Here is a 27,309-nt window from a genome sequence, read left to right as displayed (position 1 = left end):
CAGGGTTGTAGCTTTTTTAGGGGGTCCGCGAGGGCTCCGTGCGCAGGGGTAATTGAAAGTGAAGCAGGAGAAAGCGTGTTAACGGAGGCTGACCCCACAAAAATGGTAAGGAGGAGGTCGAGAAAGAAAAGCACAAAAGACGATTTAACACTAGGATCTAGCTGCATAAACATGCAAGGAGGTAGAAAAAGAGCGAAATGGCTAGAGGTAGAACAGCAGTTGAAGGATGACAAAATAGGTGTGTACGCTCTATGCGAGACTCATCTCAGGGATCTAGAAAATCCGCCGTTTATAGAAGGCTATGTCTGGGAAGGGTGCAACAAAACGAGAACGGAAAAAAAAGGGGGAAGGGTAGGTATGTTGATACACCAGGGAACAAATTGGCAAAGAACAAAATCATCTTGCAAAGAACATATCTGGGTATCAGGAACAATTGCCGGCATAGGGACATTGCTAGGGGTAGTTTATTTAGGTACAAAACACCAATTCAGGCAAGAAAACAAGGATCTCGTTGAATGTCTCAGTGATGATATAAGCCAGTTTGGATACGGGGCCGATATTATTCTACTGGGGGACATGAACAGCCACATCGACGATTTGGATGGATACACGGATTGTAACGGGAAGCTAATGCTAGATTTCAGTGAGCAACACGACCTAGTTATTGTAAATAGAGAAACAAAATGCGAGAAACAAATCACGTGGGAATTCCGCAACAGACAGACGACCATTGATTACTGTTTAATGTCGCAGGAAATTTATAGCAAGGTCACAAGAATGTAAATAGACGAAGAAGGGGAGTGTAGTCTGGGAAGTGATCATAAACGTATTAGTCTGCAGATGGGGCCCTTGATGAAAAGAGAAATGGAACTTCGACAAAACGTAAACGCAAAATTAAACGACGATCAAATAGCGCAGATAGCAGCAGACATAGAGGAAGCAATAGAGAAAAGCCCCATGGAAGACTGGGATTATGAACAGGTAGAACTACTCATAAGGAGGAAAATTCAGGAGGTTAAAGTAGCAAACCGCTGGAATGGAAAGAGGAAGCGACGGAGCTGGTGGAATTAGGAAATCAGGGAAGCAATTGAACAACGACGAGCTACTTCAAGGGAACACTGAGAGGCAAAGACAGCACAAGTATCTCAGGAGGAAATAAACCAAAAATGGGAATCATATCGACAAAAGAAACATGATGTGCAGGCTCTCGTCCAAAGTAAAATAAAGCAGTCCACCGACCGCTGGATGGCTGACATACACGATGCCACTAGAGGCAGACCAAGAAAATTCTGAAACCATATAAGCTGGCTAAGTAAAGAGAATCAAAAAAAGCACGACCGGATTCAAGATACTGTGCAATAACACCGAGGTTTGGGCCAGTTGGTAATGATCCATATTCAAACCCATTCGCAGCACGAATAAAACAACGACAGGAAGAAAACACACACGACAGGACGAATGCTGCACTTCCAACTAAAGTTTATTATGAAAAACCCAAGCTTAAGTACAGAGCTACTATCAAATTCCGACAGTCAAACATGTGTGTCTAAAAAAGCCACTTCATTATCATGTAGATAGAGGGATGGGGTGCTGACACATTGATCGCCTGCTTTTCTAATGTGATATGCCTCAATAATTTCTCTTTCTACCTGATCCCTTCCCCGCCCAAGAAACTTAGTTTTCCGAAAAATGGGTTTGCACTTACAGTCTCGGCAGTGAATTGCGAGATTGCTGCCTTTTCCTTCTTTTACCTGATCGTGGTGTTCTTTTGCTCTCTGATTAAAACAGCGTCCAGTTTGACCTATGTACACACGATTACAGGTGAGTGGAATGCTGTACACTATCTTAGTAGTGCACCGAGTGAACCAAAGGTGGTGCTTGATCGAACAAATCGGCTTTTCTTTTCTCACCATCATAGGACAAATTTTTGAAAGCTTACTCGGCGCAGAAAAGACCACGTTTACATCATATCTTTTGGCAACTTTCTTAAGATTGTGAGATAATTTATGAAGGTACGGAATTACTTGAGTGACCTGCCTCTGATCATGCTTATCTTTCTTTTTAATACCCTTTTTCTTCTGAAGCAGGCTCTCTGCAACTGCAGATAAAGTACCAGGAGGAAAGCCAGACATACGCAATCGCTCCGTTTGCATTTTGACACTTTCGGACATTAGATGCGCACACGATTTTTCTAAGGCGGAATTGAGGCAATTCATGGCAATTGCTCTTTTGATTATTTTAGAATGAGCGCTACTATAGCTAATAATAAACTTTAGTTGGAAGTGCAGCATTCGTCCTGTCGTGTGTGTTTTCTTCCTGTCGTTGTTTTATTCGTGCTGCGAATGGGTTTCAATATGGATTCAAGATAACGAGAGAAATTGTTTAAAGGCAGACAACGCAGTGAACTACATTTAATCAGTTATAGCCGAGTCATTTAAGAGCTACGATAAGGTAATCTCCGCCAATCAGGAAGCAACACAAAATAGCAGAATACAAAGCAGCTTAGAACTGACCAATCTAAACTGGAAAAAAGGCAGGAAAAAATATTCCTAAAAACACAAGTACAGGAATAGACGGAATTCCGCTCATGCTGATTAATGAATTTGGTCCAAGAAATAAGGAAACGTTGTTAAAAGCTTTGGAAACAGTCATAGCGAATAAGCAAATTTCGGATAGCTGGCGGCAGAGTAAAATGAATTTGATTTATAAAGGGGAAGGAGAAAGGATGCACATAAAATCCTACAGGCCGATTACCATAACATCTGTTATGTACAGGTTAGCCATGCAGGCGGTGAAATTAAAGAGGCAAGCATGGGTAGACAGTAACAATATACACGGATAACTTCAGAACGGCTTTAGAAATGGTAGGCGCTTAGATGCTTACCCAATTCATCAAAATATCTGGAGTGGAAAAGTGACCTTTGTATTTGGCCTTCCTGGACATAAACAACGTATGCAGGGAACTCCTGTGGAGCATATTAAAAGAAGAAGGTATCGGTTATGAGATAAACAGAGTTCATTCAGGAAATATACCGGGATAACCAAGTAGAAATTACATGGGAAGGGATAAGAAAGTACGGAAGCTGTCAAGGTATGCAAAGGATTAAGAAAAGGTTTTCCGCTATCAATGCTGCTGTTCATGCTTTATATAATAAATCTGTAACGGAGGATACAAGAAAGTAACCTAGGTTTAAACTTGTCACATAGATTAGGCGAAAAGACGGTAGAGCAGCGCCTCCCCGGTTTAATGTATGCAGAAATATTGTACTGCTAGCAGAGAGGAAGAATTGCAAACTCTAGTTAAGTATTGCAGAGACGAAGGAAACGGTCTAGGCTTCAGTTTTAGCGAAGTTAAGTCGGGTCTCATGATTTTGAACGGCTGAACTGATCAGGGTGTTAAAATACAAGGCTATGAAATGCCTAGAGTCGCAGAATATAAATATCTCGGGGTATGGGTAAACGAAGGATTGGCATACATTGAAAAGCATGAGCAATCACTTAAGGCAAAATGATGAAGAAATGCCGGGATAATGAAGCATAAGGCATTGTGGGGATAAAACAGGTATGAGGTTTTGAGGGGTAATAGGAAAGGAATTATGGTGCCCGGGCTTACTTTCGGAAATGTGGTTTTGTGCCTAAAATCAGAGGTACAGTCGACATTAAAAATAAATCAGAGAGCCGTCGGACGATTATCGCTAGGTGCCCACGGCAAAACCACGAATGAAGCAGTGGAGGGAGATATGGGCCACACCCCGCCGGGGTGGCGCAGTGGTTACGGCGCTCGACTACTGTTCCCAAGGATGTGGGATCGAATCCCGGCCTCGGCGACCGCAAGCAAGGCACCCGTGTGCAGTACGATGTCAGTGCACGTTAAAGAACCTCAGGGGGTTGAAATATCTGGAGTCCTCCACTACGGCGTCTCTCATAGCCCGAGTCGCTTTGGGACGTTAAACACCACCAACCAGCCGAAATATGGGCTGGGCACCTTTCGAAGTAGGGGAAGCTCAGTGTAAAATCTTATGTGAGGAACGGCCGAGGAAATTGGACAGTAACAGGTGGGCAGCTTAACTATTTAAATACCTATACCTATACAGTGCTGACTCACTATGGAGGAAAATAACTAGTAAACTAACCAGTAAGTATGCTGCTCACAAGGACGAATAAATACAGAGCGTTAAGCAACAAGTGAAAAACATAGATGGTAAACATTGGATAAATTCGATGAAAAAGAAAGAGAGTGTAGAACTATACCGAAAGTGGAAAAGGCAGATCAGGAAGGAAGCTTTCTTTGATAACTCAAGAGGCAGTGCCCTACGTTTTGAAGCTAGATCAGGGCGCCTTAGAGCACGGAGCTACAAAAAGAAATTTAACAATGAAGATGACGCATGTGCAGTACGTGATAAATCCACAGAAATAATTAACCATATTATACTCGAATGTAATGGTATCCATCCGGAAGTCGATGCAGGCGCAGTCATTCTTCTTGAAGCTCTGGGGTTTAGAGATACCAGTGGCCGGGTGCATAAACCGGCGGTGGAAACTAGCAAAAAACGACTGGAAGACTGGTGGCTTAAAAGCAGAAAAGTGACATAATGTTAGTAATGTAGAAACAAAAATTCAATAAATAGAATGATGGTATAGTTAACCAATCTAAAACAATAATTAAGATATAGGAGGAAAAAAGAGCATGATAGCAACCGCTACCACCCCGTTTCAAACGGGACGCTCCTATATTCCATCCATCCATCCACCCGTCCGTCCGTCCGTCCGTCCATCCGTCCGTCCGTCCGTCCGTCCGTCCGTCCGTCCGTCCATCCATCCATCCATCCATCCATCCATTCATCCATCCATCCATCCATCCATCCATCCATCCATCCATCCATCCATCCATCCATCCATCCAAGCAGGCAGCGCCCATGATAAAACGGTCTATGCACGTCCGATATTACGGTGTGGGCAACGAAGGGCTCTCAGAGGGAAATCGAAGCCGCTCTCCAAGCAGCTGCAGACGTTTTCGAAGAAGTAGCCAGAAAAGCAAGCCTCGAATGCTCCCCTGAAAAATCGGAGCTTATATTCTTTCATAAAGGCAAATTAAATGCGCCCTTGACGACAGTCATTATACAGGGCGTGGAAGTAACAGAGGTCCAGGAGATTATGATCCTGGGGATAAGGCTGCAAACAAACTCTGTAAACGCGCGGATAATCAACAAACTCAAATGGGCGGTCCAGCAAACAGCCAGGCTAAAAGAAAGAGTTAGGAATAGAAAACGAGGCATGAAAGAACGCGACCTCCTCAAACTCATAGACACCTTTATCACAAGCAGCTGGGATTACGTACTACCTCCCCGACTTAAAACTCAGAAGAGACGACGCCATCATTATAATGGCTTACAAAACAGCCATCGGCCTGGTTCGGTCGGCTCCCAAAGAAGAGAGACTCAAACTCGGGGTTCACAATACCTATGAGAAACTCAAAGAAGTATCACGAACTGTCCAAATAAGGCGCCTTCCTAGCACGCCCGCCGGTAGGACAATACTTGACAGCCGCGAACCCCTACAAGACTTCCCTCAAGCTAGGTTTCCACTAGACATCCTAGTGGAAGTCAAGAAGAAGAAATGGGCATGGGCAGGACATGCAGCGCGAAGAAAGGATAACCGATTGTTGCTTAGGGCAACTAACTGGATTGCAAGGGAAGGAAAGCGTAGCAGGGGGCGACAGAAAGTTAGGTAGGCGGATGAGGTTAAGAAGTCCGCAGGGGTCAAGCGGATGCAGCTAGCACAGGACCGGGTTAATTTTAGGAATATGGGTCAGGCCTTCACCCTGCAGTGGGTAAAGTTGATGATGATGATTTTCACTCCATGCGACACCCGAAAGAGGATCACAATCAAACCTCTTCCTCGGAACTTGAACCCCTACACACATCAAGATCGAAGAGAATCACTAGCTAAGAGCCTACATAAGCCAGCCAGACTGATTATGGCGGAGACGATTTCCACATCCAGATCGCTAGTCACGGAGGAGGCCGCCATCGCCGCAGCCATCGCCTTTACTAATGCAAATGCCGTAGTAAACGTCTCCAAGTTGGCGATCAGTAATTTTGAGAGAGGTAGGGTTTCAAATCTCACCTCACACACTTCACGAACGCTCACCGAAATAAGAGAATCACCTCTTTTGAGAGATATCGAACTAATATGAACCCCAGCTCATGTGGGGAATCCGGGAAATGAGGCTGCCCACCTATATGCTCGAGAATTATAGCCGGCCGAAGGGGGGCGCAAAATCAGGAGCCGGAACCCTTCGGTGAGCCAGCCATATCATACCACGAATTCACTGCACATTACAAAGCAATAACAAGAACGCTTCCACCACCCCATAAAACGCTGACCAGACACCAGCAAGTCAAATGGAGACAGGTATTCAGACGGGGAGCCTCTCCAAACCAAACTACATATTCATCAAATCAATATCAAAATTCCTATATAAGGATATGAACTCCTGCCATCGCTTTTGCGGCGAGAAAGACAACTTCAACCCTATGGACTGGGCGGGCAAAGCCCATAAACCTCCCTCAAATCTCTTGCGTGATCCTTCTAAAGAAGCTTGGGATAAGCTAAGGTCCAGCAATGACCCTGTTATTCAGTTCAAGGCTGTCGAATTGGCCGGCGTCGCCAAAGGTCTCCGCGGCCCGTGGAACGCTAGCTAATTTCCCTCAATCCTCTACACGTAATCACAATAAAGTTTTATCTGCCTCAGCATAGGCCAAGATGGGTCATTGGGTCATGCCGGATAAAGGTGGACGTAGAGAATGCGCGATCCGAACGGGATCCCTTTAAAGGGCAACTCCGGGGGTTTTTTGACATTCGAATATTCTAATAAAAATTTTACTGTAGATTCTCCTCTTCGTCCTGACGCATTCTACAAAATTTGGGCGCCGTACGATAAGCCGTTCGCGCGCAACTCGACTTTAAAATATGCTGTTTTCATGGCTTAATTTGAGACTATTTCTGCCGGCAACACTGAGTTTCTGACGTCACAAACAGTATACCGGCGTTACTGTCCATTTCCCGCATGATTATGAAATTGTGAGGCTTATATTGAACTACCTCAGACATTTTATGCTATGCTTCATGATTTCCATACTTTATTTTCACCATCCAACGCACGTACGAGTGTTTCTCTAATACTGAGTGTGACGTCACCATTTCGTCACCTGGGACGTCGTTTCTGGCCGTGAAAGCAGTTTCGGTTTCGATTTGTTGTTTTTTCTTTTTAAAAATACTTCTAACTGGAATTTCGAAAAACGGTTTTTTGTGTTCGAGTCAGGACGTGCCGAGGAATGTAATTCAACCAAAAACACAGAATGATGGAAAAACCACCGGAGTTGACCTTTAAGGCGAAGCTTAAGGTTACTGAAAGTTTCCTTTTCGAGTTTGTTTGTTTGTTGGTTTTTTGCCGACAAGACAACTCGCGGCCGGATAAAGAGTTAGCACAGCTTGCTATTAGTACATGATGCCTCGTTTTTGTGCTCGCCATTGCACATCGTTATGTACGTCTTCATGATATCTACAGGATCAGACTGGAAGAATAGTACAAAAACAGGCTCATAACCCTACAGTTAGACATTATGCTATGTAAGAATACAGAAAAGTCTGGCTTGAACCACTGCATAAAACACAGAAGAAAAAAAAAGACAGCGCAGCTTTCCCGAGGTTATTACTTCCTAATCTGGAACTAATTTGAAAAGAGTAAGGACATGTATTTAAAAATATTATCCAGAAATATGACGATGACTGCAGCTTTCCCGAGATTATTACTTCTTATTCTGGAGCCAATTTGAACGAATAAGGGCAGATATTTAAAAAATGTAATTGAGAAATATGACAATGTTATCATTATTTTCTCGTTTACTTTTTATTTTTTGCGCACTTTCTTACTGATAAGGATTAAAACCAGCGGGAAGACGCAGACAAAGAGAGAAGAACACAACACAACGCTGCACTAACAAATTGTTAGACCAGCGTTATGTTGTGTGGTTATCTCTTTGTCTGCGTCTTTCCGTTGGTTTTAATCCTTACAAATATGTACCAACTGGCCCAGGTCTCCATTCTTACTGATACTTATGGTTTGGAGGAGGCGCTTATGAATTCTTGACAGACGTTTTCTATATAATACGCTCATTTTCGTGATAGAGAATGAATAACAGCACAGAGCGGGCCAGATTTGGCCGTGCAAGAGAAGTCATAAAAGGAAGCGAATATAATCTGCATAGTTGTACATTTCAAGCCTTTTAAATTAAACATAGTCGCTAACTGAACCAGCTATGAAACATTTGCGGAAAGGTAATAAAAATATGTTCAGAAAATACTCTGCTTCAAATAAGCTTTAAATCACCGTGGCACGATAGGACCTTTTATTTTATAGCATTGTCTTGTAAGTATTATATTTGGCTTTTGGGTCAGGGCACTAATTATTTTCACTAACTTCTCTGACCAACGGCTGCCAGACGCAAGCCGTGGAGGCACAGGGGCTGCTTGACGCCAGCATCTGACCTCAGATTCAGCGTTTAAGAACAGAATAACAGAATTTATTAGGCCGGTCTGCCCGCTAGGGTTCACGTGTGTCGGTGCGTTGGTGAATCAGACGGAATTCAAGAGTGCGGAGAGCATACAAAACATTTGATTAAAAGCGGGGAGAAGAAAGGTAAGAATTAAAAGAGCATGAGTAAGGTAAAAAGCGTAGGCAAACACAAAACGCGATAAAGGGTGTAAACACAAAAACAATCTTAAGCAATTAGGCAAATAAACAAAGCGTACAATCTATATGTTGGCAGCAAGATAGGACAAGAAAACGAAAAGATGGCACGAAGGCGTCCGACCCTATGCGAGGAGGGCCACGCACCCGGTACATCGACCCTTAGCGCGCCGTAGACGCACCACATTATCTCTTCCACTCAAAAGACTGTTCGTGTAACTTTTTCTTTTCTAGTCCTATCTTGCAGACAACATAGATTGTACGCTTTGTTTATTTGCCTAATTGCTTAAGATTGTTTTTGTGTTTACACTCTTTGTCGCATTTTGTGTTTGCCTACACTTTTCATCTTACTCTTGTTCTTTTAATTCTTACCTTTCTTCTCCCCGCTTTTAATCAAATGTTTTGTATACTCTCCGCACTCTTGGAATTGCGTCTGATTCACCAACGCACCGACACACGTGAACCCTAGCGGGCAGACCGGCCTAATAAATTCTGTTCTCAAACGCTGACTCTGAGGTCAGGTGCTGGCGTCAAGCAGCCCCTGTGCCTCCACGGCTGGCGCCTCGCAGCCGTTGGCCAGTGACGTTTGTGACAGTGAGATATTTTTATACCACCGTTATATGAACAAACTGTATTTGGAAGTACCGCTTGTATGTTTTCTTTACTTCGTTCCTTTATTGGCGCGTTATGCGAAACTTCAATTCTGGGTACTCAGCACCTCAATGGCCAATACTTCCGGATTTAAAATCTCAAATAAATCATTTATGAAGGCAACGATGGTAAGATATATGGATTTTAACGGCAGATATGCCTTCACTTGTGCTCCTACGGAGAATGTAATGAAGAGCTTATCGACCATTTTTTGTTCGCTATCTATTCATAATTTGTTTTTTAGTAGTGTGGCAACTTTGCGGGTCTTCAGAGATGCAGCAATTTAGAACTGTTGGGCAATTTTGACTACTCGGGTCTTTTTTTGTGCTGAAATTCTACCAGGGCCGTTGATAAGCGGTCCCGACATCAGCCCGGCTGTCTTCTGTCCCAAAAGCAACAGTGACTATCACATAAAAATAACCTACCACCGCTGACATGAATAAATTTAAAAAATGAGTGGCGCATATTCCGTGGTGTGGCTTCTGCATACGTAAGCTCCATGATCACGGTCTAAGCGTGCAATTTTGTACCTTTATATGAGCAAAGCCAGACGTCAGATGCTCAATCATGTATGAGGGGGAACATACGTGTTGCATTCAATCCCCAATTATTTCGTCGCTCCATGTAAAAATGATTTTAGATATTATACGCCAAGTGGAAAACTCGTTCGAAGAAAGGAGAAGACTGTTCGTATTGCGTATGCAGTAATCAATAAATGAGTGCCCAGCATTCTCCTATCTCTTGCGACTGTACGTCGCTGCTCAGTAGCCAAGCGCTGTGGCCATGCTCTGCTGAGTGCACCGCTAAATGTTCCCAAAGGGAGATGGATAGGACTAGAGGGGCTTAAACGCTATTGCAGATAGGAAAAAGGCTAATTCCAAATTATTTCTTCGCTGAAAGCCACAAGTATCTTATATGTGTCCTCGTGATTGTGAAATGGCACTGAGGCTAAGTCCGGCGCTTTAGGACGGAGAAAAGGCAAAAAGGCTGCATTGATAGTCTGCGCCTGTGTGTGTTTTATCGTCCTTTCGCCGTCCTTTTCTCTTGAGCGCTGCACGTCTTGTCTCTAGTGAACCCAACAGGCCCATAAGTTCTTAATTATAAAAATACCGAGGAACGCGTGCATTATTCTTCATGGTGAGATGAACTGTACGTAATCAGACGCACTTACACTCAAATGATTCTATTTTGTTCTGTTTTAAAGACACCTTGTGTCGCTTGATCGGGTGTAATTCTAAGGGTATTGATCTATAAGCGGAACACAATAGAGAAAAGTTTTGCACTGAATGGTAGTTTAGTCGCTGGTTCAATATGTCACGTCGTACTCGCGCCGCAGGTCGGTCATACGCCCCCAGTTCTTCCCACATCTTCTCGACACACGACATCGAGAAGCAATTTCCAGCGCAGTGTGCACTATAAACGTATGCCATTCAATGTTTTATGCCGAATTTTCTTGAAAACATTCTGCAGTTGGCTAAGCTTGTGGCGAGCAGGGAAAATCAGTTTCGCATCCACTTTTCCTACAACTTATATAAATTTTGCGACTTGCTGTTATGCCCGGCACGCCTTAAGCCTGGTTTCCGAATGGGACACGCCCCAAATTTTTCAGACAGTCTTTAGATCAAGGCCACCTATGCCTTCGGTAGATATGCTGAATGTCTAGTTACGCAAAAAAAAAGGTACACCAAATACCCGGTTCACAGCGCGACGAGGTGTAGAAATGTATGCACTGGCAACCGTTACCAAATATATTGTAGACGCGAGAACCCCGGCGGTGATCATCCAGCAGAACATCGGATCGAGTGAAGGGGCGCTTGTCGTCTAATGAGCGACCGGAGAGCCCAATTCGATGCCTGCAAACACGACCCTCTGCTCTGGCACTCACAGATATGCAAATGCCTCGTCACGCGGCAGGCTGTGCTATTGATCTCACAGGGCACAGTAGCCCTGTTGCGAGCTCGCCATCCGATCAAGGATCAATCTGGGCACAGCTCGCGCCTTGTCCTGTCTTTGCTTATTTTCATTTCTTTCTTTACGTCGCTTCTCGGAAGAGTGCCCCATTTCTTGCGCCGTCGTCTCGCCCTGTCGCTCCCCCTTATTCGTTCCTTTCCTTCATTTTATATTCGTTTTGCTATTCTTCAGAGCTGGAGGGAAAAAGTGCGCGAATAAAAAAAACACTGACTTTTATTCTTTTGCATGTCGATGCATTAAAATGGCGAAAAATGCCTACTGATTGGTGCTAGTGCATTCAGTGCAACCATAATCCTAATTTGTCCTTAATATTTGCCCGTAATCTTAATATCTGGATGAGAAATGGCCGTTTTCCTTCAGGTTATTAACAAAGAGCAGTTTTTTAGGGACCTTCTTCTGCAGGAAACTTAAATTTCCGTCCACCGGACGGCTCAAGGAGAGCGTACACCAATGTTTCAGCGTTTGTTCGTTTTGCTGCTAACAGTATTCGGAAAAATTAACCACAATGCCCGATTGCGGTTTCTGTGACTAACGCGACCACTGTTTCATTTCTAGAAGTTCTAATTCCGTCAATTATGATATCATAGGCAACTAGAAATCACATGACGTCACGTTGTCTCTGATCGCTCGTCCGCCTTCGTGACTTTTGACTGTTCATTACGCTCAACCATCATGCAAAAGCAGTTGTGAATCTGTAACCTAAGAGTGCCGCAGTACATTATTCATAGCATTCTAGGGCATACTTTCTAGATGTGTATTTTTCTTAAGGTCCTGCGCACCGTCGTACCCAATGAAAGGAGATGCTGCAAATTTTGGGCTCGCATTCTAAAAAGGGTGCTACGCAGCAAACACAATTGTCCACTCATAACGCTTTGAAATATTCCCAAGAAAAAGGTTTTCTATTATTCTGGGGCCTAGATTGGCACTAGATTGACACGTTGAATACGATATGTTCTTTACTAAGAAAATGTTTTGGGAAAGGATGACTGCGCATGGCTTTAGAATTCACCAGTGGATGGCGTTAGCCTTTTCATTACTTCTTTTTTTCTTTTAAAAAGCAGTGCTAATAAATGTTTCGATTGCTTCCTGCTTTTCAAAGGGCACGCGCCTCAGACACGATGGAGGCGAACACCTGTTATATGTTTATGCAGTGTTTTCACTCTGTTACACGTCTACATTGGCATGACGCCAGGTATTGTTGCTCTTTAGAATCGGAATCATGTTTGTTCTCATATAAAATACAATAAAACATGAATAACATAGTACAGAAGGAGGCCCACCTGATCAAATATTCTACTCCCTGTATAACCAAGCAAAAACACAATACATATGCAGCAGTAGTAAACGGTTAGTAAATGACTAAACAATCATCTCTATAGGCAGCGGAATAATTGATGAATAAAGGTAGCCTATGACCAAAGACTGAAAAGCTTGCAGGCATTAATATTTATTGCAGGAGTTATACAAAAAACAAAGAACAAGAGGGCAAAAGCTATGCTTGTTGCATATGCGCACTTCAAATATATTCGGATTCCATTCATTCAGAGTGTATAAATTCCAAATCCGCTTACTATTTTCAAAGAAGTAGTGTTTGAGGCCAAGTTTGTATTTATATAGCTTTGTTTTTAATTTTCACACCACCAACAAAGTATGGCAAGGAGGAAATGATGGAAATTGACGCTTTCCTTATGATGACTGATGGGTGCTTGAGATACAATCAGGATCTTGCCAATAGTAAATGTCCTCACCAATCATAGCATTTTTAAGCTATAACTGGCGAACAGTGGTAAAGGAGATCTGTCTGTTAATTACATTGCATGGGAAGATAGCAGTGTGTAGTTAGAGAAACACAGGCACGGAAATAATTTGCAATGAGTAGAATAAAAATTTGGAAAAGGATATCTGTTAAACTTATTATAGTGTCAAAGCACGGGCTCTTTTATTTTTGCGGCTGAAACTGCTTATGCTCTGATGACATCCAGTAACCGTACATTTTTTTTTTTTTTTACCAAATACAAATTGCTGACAATTTGGGCACCTGACTTGCACCCGCCGCGCTGATTACTGGTTAAGACGCATGGCTACTGCATCCGAGTGCCTCGATCCCGGCCGGTTCGAATCTGCTCTGGTGGTTTCTTTTTCGTGGTCGATGGTTGTGACGGTATAAGTGCTTTCGCACTAAAAGACTGAGCTCGTGAATCGAAAGACCTGTTCGTTCGTTTTCAGAGTGCTTCATTTTGTAGTGATTGTGAGAAAGTCAGGAGAGTACTGTAAGTGTCGCCCCAGCACGTTGTGGAAATTGTTACATACGAATATTGTTAGAAATGTTTAGCCATAAGCTATATGGCACCAGATACCCACTATATAGAACTGAAATTTTAGATATGGATTTAAATATACACCTTGAAGACTCAGTGACCTGCCTGATAAAGGGGGGCCCAATGCGAACGCGACAGCCAGATGTGCTTTTATATCGGGAGAGGTAAAAACTAAGAGGTTAGCCTAATCAAGGTGTTTTGTAATATATGCCAATTGCATCAAGAGTATAGAATAGCTCAGTCGTAACTAAGTTTGTAAGCAAGCGCTGTAACGCCTTTACAGGATTATGTATCGTGGTGTCGTCAGCATATATATATATATATATATATTGTGAGCCTTCCGTGGATGTTATTTCATTTGTATATGCCATGATCTTCCTCTTTCATTTGTACATACCATCATCATCGTCCCGCGGCGCCGGCTCCGGCACGCGCCTGGGTTTTGTCACCGGATTAAAAACGCTAGACAAGGCATCGCTGGCCTTGCCGTCACGACCTTGCCGTCTCAACCTAGCCTTCTTTTACAAGTGGTGGAGGTCGAATTCGATCCCCTTGCTGCCTCTCGCTGGAGCTACGTTCCGGTCGCCGTTTGGCAACTACAACCATAACCATGTCCACCGAGAGCAATCCCGACCCGGCCGGACCCTCTACCTCAGCTGCACCGATGCCTCCGACTCTGCCCACACGTCAACGCGACCCACCGCTGTTCGCTGGTCGTCGTGACGAAGACGTGGATGACTGGCTGGACACATATGAACGCTGCAGTGCCTATAACCGGTGGGACGATGCTTTAAAATTCCTCAACGTTTCGTTCTATCTAATTGAGGTCGCCAGAAACTGGTTCATTAATCGCGAACCCCACACTACTAACTGGACCACTTTCAAACAGCAATTCCGCCAATACTTCGCCGACCCGGCAGTTCGGTCTGAGATCGCGAGAAACAAGCTCGCTTCCCGCCTTCAAGGTCCCGATGAATCATATGCGTCTTACATAGAGGCTGTTCTTGCACTTTGTCGGCGCATTAGCCCCACCATGACGGAACCTGAACGTGTGCACCACGTCTTAAAAGGGATCAATGCTATGGCATATCACACCTTAGTTGCCCAGAATCCTTCAAGTGTTGATTCAATTATTACGACCTGTCAACGCCTCGACCAGCTGCAGTCCTCTCGATTACAGCCCGGCTTCGCAACTGGTCCGACCTCTGCTGACCTTGATCTGCGGGCAATGATACGAGCAATCATCCGCGAGGAGCTTCAAGCCCTCAATCCTTTCTGTCGACATGGCTGCGATCATTCTTCCGCACCTCCTAATGACGCCGTTCTCCGTAACATGATTAAAGAAGAGTTAGCTACCATCAGCCGCCCTATGACAACCGAACCTTCTGCAAACCGCCCAGCGCCGACCTACGCGCACGTCGCTGCATCCTCCCCTTCTTTGGTTCCCCCGCCCCAACCAGCACCAACATACAATCACGTCAATGCAATGGCGATGGCTCAACCTGCACAACCCAATTACGCACCTTGGCGTCCCCCCCGACCAGTCTGCTATTACTGTGGTATTAGAGGACATATATCCCGCTTCTGTCGTCGCCGCCTCCAGAACGAGCGCCGTGGTTACGACACCTTCGAATGCGACATGCCTTCAACCTCATATTATCAACGGCGGTCTATTCCAAGCCCACCTCGACGATCCTCCCCACCTCCAGTATCTTCCTCTGAGCCTCGTGGGAACCATGTATCCCGACGCCGATCCACATCCCCATACCGCCGCTCAGTTTCCCCTCTCCGCCCCGCAACCGTTCTCCCTGTCCGCCATCCGGAAAACTAAGTGTTGCAGTTTCCGGAGGTCAAACTGCACTCTGCGAACTAACTAAAAGTCCTCCTGATCGCCCGTATAACGTGATTGCTGTTATCGCTGAAGGTTTACCGGTTGAAGCTTTGATTGATACAGGGGCTGCAATTTCTGTCATTCACGCTGATTTGTGCTACCGTTTGCGAAAAGTGACAACCCCATATGATGGGCCTGAACTCCGTGGAGCCAATGACGTCCCTTGGCGCCCTTCAGTGAAGTGCACCGTACGAGTTGTTATCGACGGAATCCGCCATCATGTGCAGTTTGCTGTGCTCTCACCTTGTGCGCATCTCATGATTTTCGGATGGGATTTTTTGTCAACCGCTTCAGCGTTAATTTCTTGTGGTGACCGTGTTATCCATATGACAGACAGCGATTTTTCATCTGACTTTTCTGAACGACATCATCCCCTCGTTGCCGCCGCTGATACTGTTTTGCCTCCTCAGTGCGAAAAACTGCTTACTGTTGTTTCTGACCACATCACTGACGGGGACGTACTCATTGCACGATCATATAGTCATCTTCCACGCGGCATCGCCTTCCCGTCAAGTCTTGTCCGGTTCCACAACGGCTCAGCGACAGTAGTGGCCACTAACACTTCACATGAATCCCTCGTGCTCCCAAAAGGAACTTCTCTGAATTGTATGGTGGATGCTCAACCTTTTTCCCTGATGGTGCTCACCGCCCCTCCGCCTCAGCAACGTGTTTCGACAGACGTCTCTCTTTCTGTTCTCGCAAAGACTATTAATCCTAAACTCCCGCCGAACCAACGCCAAGAACTGCTGACATTGCTTCGGCACCACCAAGCCATTTTTGATGCCACTTCCACACCTCTGGGACGGACTAGTGTTGCACACCATCGCATCATTACTGAAGGTAACTCTATCATTCGCCGACGGCCTTATCGGGTTTCCCTCTCTGAACGAAAAGTAATTGAAGAAAATGTAAATGACATGCTCCATCGCAATATAATTCGTCCTTCAACAAGCCCGTGGTCCTCCCCAGTAGTGCTAGTTAAAAAAAAGGACGGCTCGGTACGCTTTTGTGTTGACTACCGCGCACTCAACAAAATTACCCGCAAAGATGTATATCCGATGCCGCGAATCGATGACGCCCTTGACTCCCTCCAAGGCTCCGAATATTTCTCGACCTTGGACCTTCGCTCAGGTTATTGGCAAATACCTATGCACGAGGACGACAAAGAAAAAACCGCTTTCGCAACACCCGATGGCCTTTACGAATTTAACGTTATGCCTTTCGGACTTTGTAACGCACCAGCGACATTTGAAAGAATGATCGACACTGTACTTCGTGGCCTAAAATGGAGAACCTGTTTGTGTTACTTGGACGACATTGTTATCTTTTCGGCAACCTTTAATGACCATCTCACGCGCCTGAATGAAGTCCTCACCTGTCTCGCTTCGGCAGGCCTTCAGCTCAACACCAAGAAGTGCCACTTTGCACAGAAGGAAATTAGAATATTGGGACATCTGGTCAGCCATGACGGCATTCGCCCTGATCCTGAAAAAATAATCGCGGTCTTGAACTTTGCCCGTCCACAACGGACTACAGATTTGCGCAGTTTCCTCGGCCTCGCGTCCTATTTCCGGCGTTTTATAAGGCATTTTGCAACTATTGCTGCACCACTTCATGAGCTACTAAAAGCACGCAGCCCTTTCGTGTGGACTGAGCAGTGCGAAACTGCTTTTAATGACCTCAAGCACGCCCTCACATCAGATCCTGTTCTTGGCCACTTCAGTGACAGCGCTCCAACTATCCTGCACACCGATGCCAGTGGTCACGGTCTTGGCGCTGTACTTCTGCAGCGTGATGCAACATCGCGTGAGAAAGTGATTGCCTTTGCCAGTCGGACTCTCACTCCAGCTGAGAAAAACTACACCATTACCGAGCAGGAGTGTCTTGCTGTCGTCTGGGCTGTCCAAAAATTTCGCCCTTACCTATACGGTCGGCACTTCACAGTTGGGACCGACCACCATGCTCTTTGCTGGTTGTCTTCACTCAAAAATTTGACAGGCCGACTTGGCCGCTGGATTCTACGCCTGCAAGAATATCATTTCGACGTCACTTATAAATCTGGTCGCCAACACCAAGACGCCGACGCTCTCTCTCGCTGTCCCCTTTCGGAATCCACTTGCTGCTTTTCTTCCCAATTCATTTCCACCTCTGACCAGAGCCGAGCATCTCTTTGCCCGACTTATATCACAACCGTTTGTTTTGACGACTCTGGGAACAAGCACGCTCTCCGCTCACAGCAATTAGCCGATGCCTACTGCCGTCCTATCATCGACCGCCTTATCGGCGCTTCGGACCCTCCCAATGCTAGGCTTCGCCGACAGCTTCGCAATTTCAAGCTCGAAGATGGCATCTTACTCCGCTACGTGTATTGCCCTGATGGAACTCGCTGGATCCCAGTCGCGCCGCGTGTGCTTCGCCCACATATACTGGCGGCTCTCCACGATGACGCTACTGCAGGTCACCTTGGTTTTGACAAAACCTACGACCGCGTGAGAAAACGATTCTTTTGGCCTGGCTTATCTTCTACCGTTGCCAAATACGTCGCATCCTGCCCTCTGTGCCAACGTCGCAAACGGCTGACTTCTTCGCCCGCTGGCCTTCTACAACCTCTTCCTTGTCCCTCCACGCCATTCGACGTAGTCGGCATCGACTTATATGGTCCCCTACCTCTCTCCTATGGGGGTAACCATTGGATTATAACAGCTGTCGACCACCTCACACGCTACGCTGAGACAGCACCTGTACCGACTGGTTCCGCTGAAGAAGTAGCAAATTTCCTTTTGCGATCAATTGTATTGCGTCATGGCGCTCCTCGGGTGCTCCTAAGTGACCGCGGTACAGCCTTCTTATCGAAAGTCGTTGCCGAAGTTCTTCACGCCTCATCCACCCTTCATAAGACAACCTCAAGCTACCATCCCCAGACTAACGGTCTGACTGAGCGATTTCATCGCACCTTGTCGGACATGATATCAATGTACATCACACCAGATCATCGAAATTGGGACACTATTCTACCATTCGTCACATTCGCCTATAATACAGCAGTACAGCGAACTACCAGTTACTCACCATTTTTCCTTGTTTACGGCCGTCCTCCCACTACAATTCTCGACGCTTCCTTCTTCTCTACGCCCGACTACTCCACATCAGTACCTACCCATTTTTTATCTCGTGTGGCCAGATGCCGTCATCTTGCCCGCGTCAACACGGCAGCGTGCCAGGAAGTCCGCAAAACTCGCTATGATTCTACACATCGAGTGGTCTCTTTTCGTCCTGGGGACGAAGTACTGCTTTACACACCATTGCGCAGCGCTGGCCTTAGTGACAAATTCCACCACCGCTACGTAGGTCCCTATGAGGTCATAAGCCAAACTTCTCCAGTGAACTACAAAGTGACGCCTGTTGATCCCCCAGCTGATCGACGCCACCGTGGAACTGAAATTGTTCATGTGTCTCGCCTGAAACCGTTTGTGCGCCGCGATGCATCGGTTAGGTAGGAGCGGCCAGGCTGGCCGCTTCCGACCCCCCGGGAAGATTGTGTGAGCCTTCCGTGGATGTTATTTCATTTGTATATGCCATGATCTTCCTCTTTCATTTGTACATACCATCATCATCGTCCCGCGGCGCCGGCTCCGGCACGCGCCTGGGTTCTGTCACCGGATTAAAAACGCTAGACAAGGCATCGCTGGCCTTGCCGTCACGACCTTGCCGTCTCAACCTAGCCTTCTTTTACAAGATATATGTATATATATATATATATATATATATATTAGATGGAAGTCAGGAATTTAGGTATACTGTTTCAGATAAAGTAGCAATTAAAGAGAGCGGAAAATTGATTACTGGGAAGCGCTCACGTCAGAAATCTTCAAATCTGAATAAACTTGCAATGCAGATAATCCATGGTGCAGTTCACAAATAACCGTTATTAGTAATAAAGACAGAACAGCCATACCAATTTTGGCTTAGTATATAATATTACATGACCAACTGAATAAAAAGGATCTGAATCATATTTATTAGCAAATCAGAATATCACATAACATTCATATACAGCGGAAGCTATCGCCGTGAAAATCTAGTGGGACTTCCTTTACAAAGAAAATGCGCAGAATAGATTACGCAGAAACAGCACAAGTAAGAAAAACTAAAACATATTTGATGACGCAACAAAATAACTAATATTTCGCCTCATCAAAGTACGGAAAACCAACAAATTATTAAACTGACGAAACCGCGCAATTGTGATACACTTTAATAAAATGCAAAAAGAAAGCAAGGAGTCTATCTCGAGGTTTTGCGAGCTACAGCAACAGAGTAGAAAAAGCAAAATATAAGCTAGGTAAACAACATATGTTTAAATTTTTTATGTGTATTCTAGTATTCCAGAGTGTATTCCAGAATGCGCCCGATAAACAATGAACACTATTATTCATAATTAGGGCGAACCTCAGGTAAAGGATATTGTCTGAAGGGAATAGGGTGGTTATTATTTACTAAAAAAGTGGTGATCTATTAGAGTGGTGCAGACAGAAAAAATTTCTAACGTTAATTTCAACAACTTCTTGCACTGATAGAATGCCATCGATATGTAAAAATTATTTGAGCGTTTTGATAATTTGAAATCAAACTTAGTATCACTGATAGCCTGGTTGTGCAAATTTTATTGCAAATGTAAATGGCTTACATATGTAGTGCCCCAACAGAGAATGTAATTGCTTATGTGTGAGTGGATGAATGCAAATTACAAAGTATCGACTGTTTGGCAGTGAAATTTAAAGTGCGCTTTCAAAAGGATTGCTTTTCAGAGCCAAATTTTTCTTTCAGTATTAATGTTACGTGAAGTAATTGCAAGGTTTCGTTCAAATTCAGCGCAAAAAAATGACACTGTGTCTTGCAGGGCAGATTATCACAAAGAGAGATTGAAGGACTGAAAGCGAGTGACCGTTGGTAAGATGTGTAACGAACAATTTTATTTTTGATGAATTTGTATATAGTCGATACTCATGGCACTGATTCATGAAACTGATTAGGCTGCTATTGAGTTTACAAAGCAAAGCATCTTAATTTTATACAAGCTAATAACGGCCCTCTTATCTGCATAAACAATGCAATCTGAAGAAATGAGTGTGTTCGACACGTCGTTACCATTATTTTAAAATCAAAATGGTCCTAATATGGACCTCTGTGTCACCCTTATATTAGTTGCTATACGTTTAGTACGGACGCCTGAAAATCTCCCAGTTTTTACCGCATCTTTTAGGCTACTGGAGTTTAGAGAAGGTTTGGTGTTCAGTTTTGTCAAATGCTGTATAAACCAACAAAAGCAGATCCGAAGTAACAGCCTCCGTCTATGCCTAGACGTAAGTGGTTAATTAGCGCAACAAAATCAACTTCGGTGGGGTAACCTAGACGTAAACTAAACTGGATTATGGATATGTTAATTTTTGAATGCAAACATGTTATACGTTTTTTGACTAGATTTTAAATTATTTTCTAGAGAAAGGAAGTATGCACAGTGGTCGGTGCAATGCTGTTAAAGAGCGACAATCTTTTTTCAAAAATACTTTCCCTTATTAGTTCAAGCGGGGAAGCGGCCATTTTTAATCATGGGCTGATAATGCACGAATATTGGATATCGGTTGAGCAATATGTTTCGAATGATTAGCGTGCATTAGTCATAATCAGTGATAATGTTTCATGTGTTTTTATTTATTTTTATTTACGCTGAGTACTTCAGGAGCTGTAGTTAGATGCAAGAAAAATGTCTGTGTGTGTGTAATTGGTGGTTTTAACAAGGTTGCCTAGTGACGGTTAATGAGAATCGTTTCTGAAGCAATAAGTCAGTAAGTGCATCGGCCTTTTACTTGGCTGCATTGTAGACTATGGCTCGAAGGTTAATCTTTGTAACAGTTTTTTTTAACGTTTCCAACTTGCGAATGATGTAATCCCCTTTCTTCTTTAAGTATTTTTTCCATTCATACATTTGTTTCGTAGAAGTTTCGTTTTATTTTCTTCAGCTCAGCAGAAATATAGTTAGAAAATTATATCTAGATGTTACGAAGATAGTGTGCATAAGCGGCAGGGCGCGATCACCCAGCGCGAGCTGCTGTCTCCCCTGGAACAACCGTCGCTCTGCACTAACGTCGCCCAGTTGTAAGTCCTTAGAGCAGCATAAACCTCCATTTCAAGTGGTGGAGGTCAATCAAGATCCTTCCTGGAAGAATGCCGACGGATGCCTTCATGGCGACACTACTACCTCCGGTTGTCTGTGCTGGGACGCCTCGCCAGTGGCACCCAGATGTCTTCAGTGGGACTGGCGACTCTGATGTTGAACACCGGCTGACCTCCTACGAGCTAGTCAGCCCCCACAGCCACTTGCACGCCATAATGAAACTCAACAATGTCATCTTTCACCTGGCTGACGTCGCCAACCTTTGGTACTGAAATCATCAAGCCGACATCACCACCTGGGCTATTTTCAAAACCAGCACCACCGAGGTATATGGCTGTCCCGATGTTCGCAAGCTCCGCGCTGAGAAGCGCTTGCGGGAGCGGGCGCAGCAACTTGGTGAGACATCCACCAGCTACATTGAGGACGTGGTGGGCTTATGTAAGCGCGTCAACGCGCAGATGTCGGAGGCAGACAAGCTGCAACACATCATGAAATGCATCGACGAAAAATAGGTAGACATCTTTTCGAGTTATCGCGTTCAGGCGGCAGTAATCCACACAAAATCTAATAGGACGAGCCAGCACGACCTCAGGAGACCATGGGCTATTCGAAGGTCGTAAGGCCCTGTGCTCCAACATGTAGTCCACTTGCTCAGTGATGGCACGGCGCTCTGGCGGTGAAACACGATACGGTCGCTGTTGCAAGGGTTGGTGGAAGACAGTATCAATGCGCTGATTGACGGCTGCATAGAAATTTAAATTATGAAAAATAATTATTAAAATCATTAAACAAATATAAATAAAATACAAGCAGCCTGTCTGCCATCCATGAATACAGCGGGGACGCGAACTTTTTATTATACTTAACTGTACGTAAATCGGCATCGATGTGGGCAAAGCATCGCCAATAAAAGAGAAAAACTTTTACCTGTATTCCAACACTGTGATTAAGACATAATTGGCGTTCGATACTGCTTCTAGGAGCGCTTTCTTGTCGAGGATGACTGTAGTGTAAACACACTTTTAAATGTTTGGAACGGAAGAAACCGGAATACAAGATAATGGTCGCTATATATCAGTGATCCAAATAAGAGCGTCTCGTGTAGATACCGTAAAAAGATTATACCTTCGAAGAAGATATAATCAAGTGCTCATAGCAGTAGCTGTTAAAACAATTGGAATAGTTAACGATGCCAGGAGAGGAGCTACCTGCGAGGTTAATATGTTCCTACAAGCTGTCATTAACTTTTTTTTTTTTTCGTTAGGTAAAGTTTGCACAATGTCATGGAGAACGGGGCAGAAAATGAAAGTATCTTAAAGCTTTCGTCGATAGCAGCTTTCAGTCGATCGTTTAGTGTGGGGTTTTTCTCCGTAGAAAACGCTTGGCCAAAGCCAGACTGATACGGAGAAATAATGATTTTTGGATATATTTACTCAAACATGCCTCAGTTATCTTTATTCAGCATTACTGAGGATGAAAAATGTGTAGACAGGTCGGTAACTTATTGAATAAGAACAACTGCCTCACTTGAAGGCAGTGATGACTTTTCCGCGTTTTGTTTTTAATAAAATGTACCAGTTTAAATAGGTTGTTAATATGAGAACATCGCAAAGATTACGTCCTATCAGTGTGATGTGCATTGGCTAAACTGCGCTAAGTCCAGGCACTGTTGGCCTCACATATGGCGTATAACATCAAATATTTCCTGTGGTGTAGGGGCTTAAAGAAAAAATAAATTCACCTCGCGGTAATATGCTGATTCCGCATAAAAGCTTGGCGAAAAAGGTTTATCGCTAATGAAATAACGAGTGGAAACACTGCCGAAATATCTTCTATTATTATATGATATATTATCCTTTTTAGTCATATGTACTTGATCTGGTCAGGTAGTTCTGTTAAAAAAAATAATAAACTATATCTGATCTTTTAATCCGTTTCTTACCAAAAAATTAAATCCGATGCTCCAAATGGTTTCTTTTGGCCCCTCTTGGTTTTGCAAATAAATCATTGGGTTTTTGCAAGTTCTTTCAAATTGGTTATAAAAGGCTGACGTTATCATTTCTTATATAAACGTGTGTTGCTGTTCATTTAATACACAAAGGAAAGCGCCAATAATTCACGCGGGGTGTTGTGATCGATAATTTTCTGTTCCATTTGTGGGTTTGTGAATCGACAAAGAGGGTTGAAAGAGGGTAAATTTAGATATTGTGAAGATACTTGTTGTGGGGTACTAATTATGGATCCTAACTAACCACACAAACCTGTGCTTGTAAAAATCTACTTTATACGTGGCATATTATCTTTTCTTGTTTTTTTCTGAATATGGGAATATCTTTAACACCTGCATGGGTAGGAGATAATAGGTTTGAGAGAGCGTGGAAAATTAAAGTGTGACTGTGTCAGCAGTGCAGCGAGTTGGAGTACAGAATAGCATTCATAACCAAAGGTATGAAAAGAACTACAAGGCTGATATTTATATCAACATGAATGATAACGCTGCCATTTTAAAACGATAGGGTGGTCGATTTGTGTTCCAAGAGCTCAGCAGCAGTCGGTTACACATGATGATGTAGAGCTATATAAGCAACCAAAACTCTAACAGAGGTGGCCGAAGTATGTCTTGATAAGTTAAAGGTGCCAAAACAACACGCACACACAAAAGAAAAGAAGAACGGGACAGAGCGCCCCTTCTAGGCGCTCTGTCCCATTCTTCTTTTCTTGTGTGTGTGCGTGTTGTTTTGGCACCTTTAACTTTTAATAAAATAGACACCAACTAGCCCAACAAGAAGTTCTCTTAAGCTATATGTCTTTATGTAGTCGCTGTGCAGCTGCGGACTTGGTGTATGATTTCTATAGAAACATGTCCATGCACACATGCGGAAGGATAGATAAAGCATTCGTGGGTGGTGGTGGTAAGTATTTAATACAAAAGGAGAGGTTGCTTGGAGAGCCACCCCTAGTGGGCCGCTCCCCTTACAATACTAGGCGGAGTCCCTTATTCCAGGACTCCATTGGTCTGGCCCGCCACACGAGCTCGCTGGAGCAGCGATTGTTGTGCCGCTAGATCCAGGCAGCCGAGCAGGGCCGCCTCCCAGTCCTCTCGGGTAGGGGAAGGGGTTATGGGTAAAAGAGAAGGATTTAGCTGGCATGCCCAGATTATGTGAAAGGTGTCAGCCACCTCTCCACAGAAAGGGCAGAGGCCAGAAACGTAAGGGTCGAAATGTTTGAGTACTGCTGGGCACAGTAGAGTGTTATTAAAAGGTCTAAGAAGTATTATCTCACCCGCTTTCCCTAGCCCCTTGAGAGGAGCCGGGTACTGACGGTGCGAGTCCTGGTAATAGGCACAGATTTCTTGAAAAGTTAAGCGAGGATAAGTGTCCTGGTCCAGATCGGTAGGGTCTACGTCGGGGCCCCGGTTAGTGAGGGCGCGGGCGGCCGAGTTGGCGGCCTCATTTCCTGGTAGGTCCTGGTGGCCTGGTGTCCAAATAAGAAATTGGGTCTAGGGATCCTGATCCCGAGCTGCTCTCCGAATTATTCTTTGTGCTGTAGGCGTTATCCAGCCCAGCTCATAATTCCAACAGGCCGCTCGCGAGTCGGATAGGATGAATTTAGATTGAGGGTGGGAAGCAGCAAGGGCTATTGCGGCCTCCTCCGCGTGGGTTGCGCTAGGGGCCTTAAAAGTGAGGCCATCCACCTGTCTTTCCTCGTGATCGACTGCAGCCGTGTACCATCCTCCCCTGGAATGGTCTGGGCCCGCAACGTCCACATAGAAAACATTGTGTTTAGAGCCCTAATGGCGGTGCAGGGAATTTGCCCGAGCCTGACGCCGTCCATTGTGGTCTTCTCCGTCCATTTTGGTAGTAAGGGGTCGAACACTGAGGGCTCCTCTCCATAGCTCTGGCACTCGTGCCCTTTCCTCAATGTGATGGTTGTGTTGTATATGTAGCCGGTCCAAAAGGGGGAACATCAGATGCTTCTGAAGCTGCGCTGTTAGCCTGAGATTATATTGATTATCTTCACGGGTTGAGCCGAGACTTCGAGTGGCATTGAAGGATCTGTCGGAGTCACGGTTGGCGATCCGAGGAGACGCGACTGGAACAACACACGTTCTTCCGCTTATTTTTCTCAGTCTGCCCACACTCAGTGAGCTACGCTTAACAAGAATGCGCTCACAGGTGCACTGCATTGCGATGTTGCAGTGCGAGGTCAAAGGTGCCTTTCTTCTGGCCACATACGTGCTCTTGGTGTGAGTGCCGTCATAATCAGTGCGCGGCTGGTACTTCACGTTCCCAGGAGAGAAAGAAAAAGGTGGGCAGCCTAACGGGCACTCAGGCACGTCGCATCGCCGTTTTCTTCGATCGAACGCTCAACGTTACAAGTTGCCGTGAGTGGGGCCTCTAGGGGGAGGAGAGGGAGAGAGGCACCGCACACGCCGCTTCATTAGACACCGCGGTGCTTTCCGCCCCTCATTAAACAGCTGGCGAGAAAATGAAAGCCAAGCCGAATAGAGGCTCGGCTGGAAGGAAAAGAAAGCGTGCACCCGGGAGGGAACACGTGGCGGGCGTGATTTAATTGCCCCTTATTATCGGTTGCAGCTACCCTCCTCCCCCTGTCTGCCTCACCATCACATATTGCTGTTTTCTGCGCCCCCTCTCAACCTCGGTTTAGCACCTGGGAATTGAGGGGAAGAGCGCTGTTCTGTTCCCGGACGCCAATTAATTTCCGCGCCTTCAGTGTGTATGCAGCTGCGAAGGGGCGACCATGTAACTTGCTCGTCGTGGTGGCTTTCTTTTTCCTCGTTTCATCGCTCTCTCATGGCCTCCAGATAATGGGCCCACGATGCTGTGTGCATAGTGGCCGTGTATGTTGGATCCAGCATCTTCGCACGCATTCTTGGCAGTCCTGAAAACGAAGTTGTGTCAAAACATTCCGACAATGTGCCCCGTAGTGGCCGGGGGCCCCATGATTCATGAAGAGTATATATAAGCAACTGTGGAGGGAAAACAGAGGTACATATGATAGAAAGGGAAGCACGCTTGCATTACGAATGGACTGAAATGAACCGCCCACTGTCAAGAGCCGACTACTGAAATCTGATTGGCTGACGTTGTGTGGCGGGAAATACGTCATGCATAAACATTTATTGATGACGTCAAAATGACGTTTCATTACGTAAAGGACGTTCTGCCATTGCTGTAAATGACCTGAGTTGGGCGCCGCATTTTGAACCACTTAAGGCGGTCGCGAAAAAAAAGCGAATTCGACTTGCAGTGTAGACGGCTGTTAGCTCACCACAGTTTGTTATAGAGTTTGATGGGTGGTGAAGTAAGCTGACACATCTTGTTGTTATTGCAGAAAGCACTGAAACGACGTTATAAGGGAACTTATGAGCTGCGTAATCTTTTAAAGGATTAATAATGAAGACGCAGATTTATAGCCGCACGAGGGTCGTACCTACCCTCCCGTTGCGAATGCTTATCTCTCATAGAGAAACCATGGATCCGCGCCGTCGTTGCTAGCGCAGCAATCTGGCCCGGTAACTCAACCGCTT

The 27,309-nt window shown here is 44.9% G+C and overlaps 1 protein-coding gene across 1 annotated transcript in view; it reads right to left on the bottom strand.

The window, feature by feature from the left end:
- Positions 1–27,309, bottom strand: part of LOC146182608 (uncharacterized) — a 91,366-nt gene that overhangs the window by 1,152 nt on the left and 62,905 nt on the right. Inside the window, exons 3-4 of the mRNA XM_084609567.1 lie at positions 12,118–12,145; positions 1,802–2,023 (exon numbers count right to left, since the gene is read on the bottom strand). Coding sequence (XP_084465693.1) covers positions 1,802–2,023; positions 12,118–12,145 — 250 coding nt within the window. The remainder of the gene's footprint in view (positions 1–1,801; positions 2,024–12,117; positions 12,146–27,309) is intronic.

This window comes from Amblyomma maculatum, chromosome 7 (assembly GCF_055883805.1).
Source record: "Amblyomma maculatum isolate TAMU_Amacu chromosome 7, ASM5588380v1, whole genome shotgun sequence".
NCBI lineage: Eukaryota > Metazoa > Arthropoda > Arachnida > Ixodida > Ixodidae > Amblyomma > Amblyomma maculatum.
The sequence above is the reverse complement of the archived record's forward strand: the minus strand, read 5'-3'. Positions and strand labels throughout refer to the sequence as shown.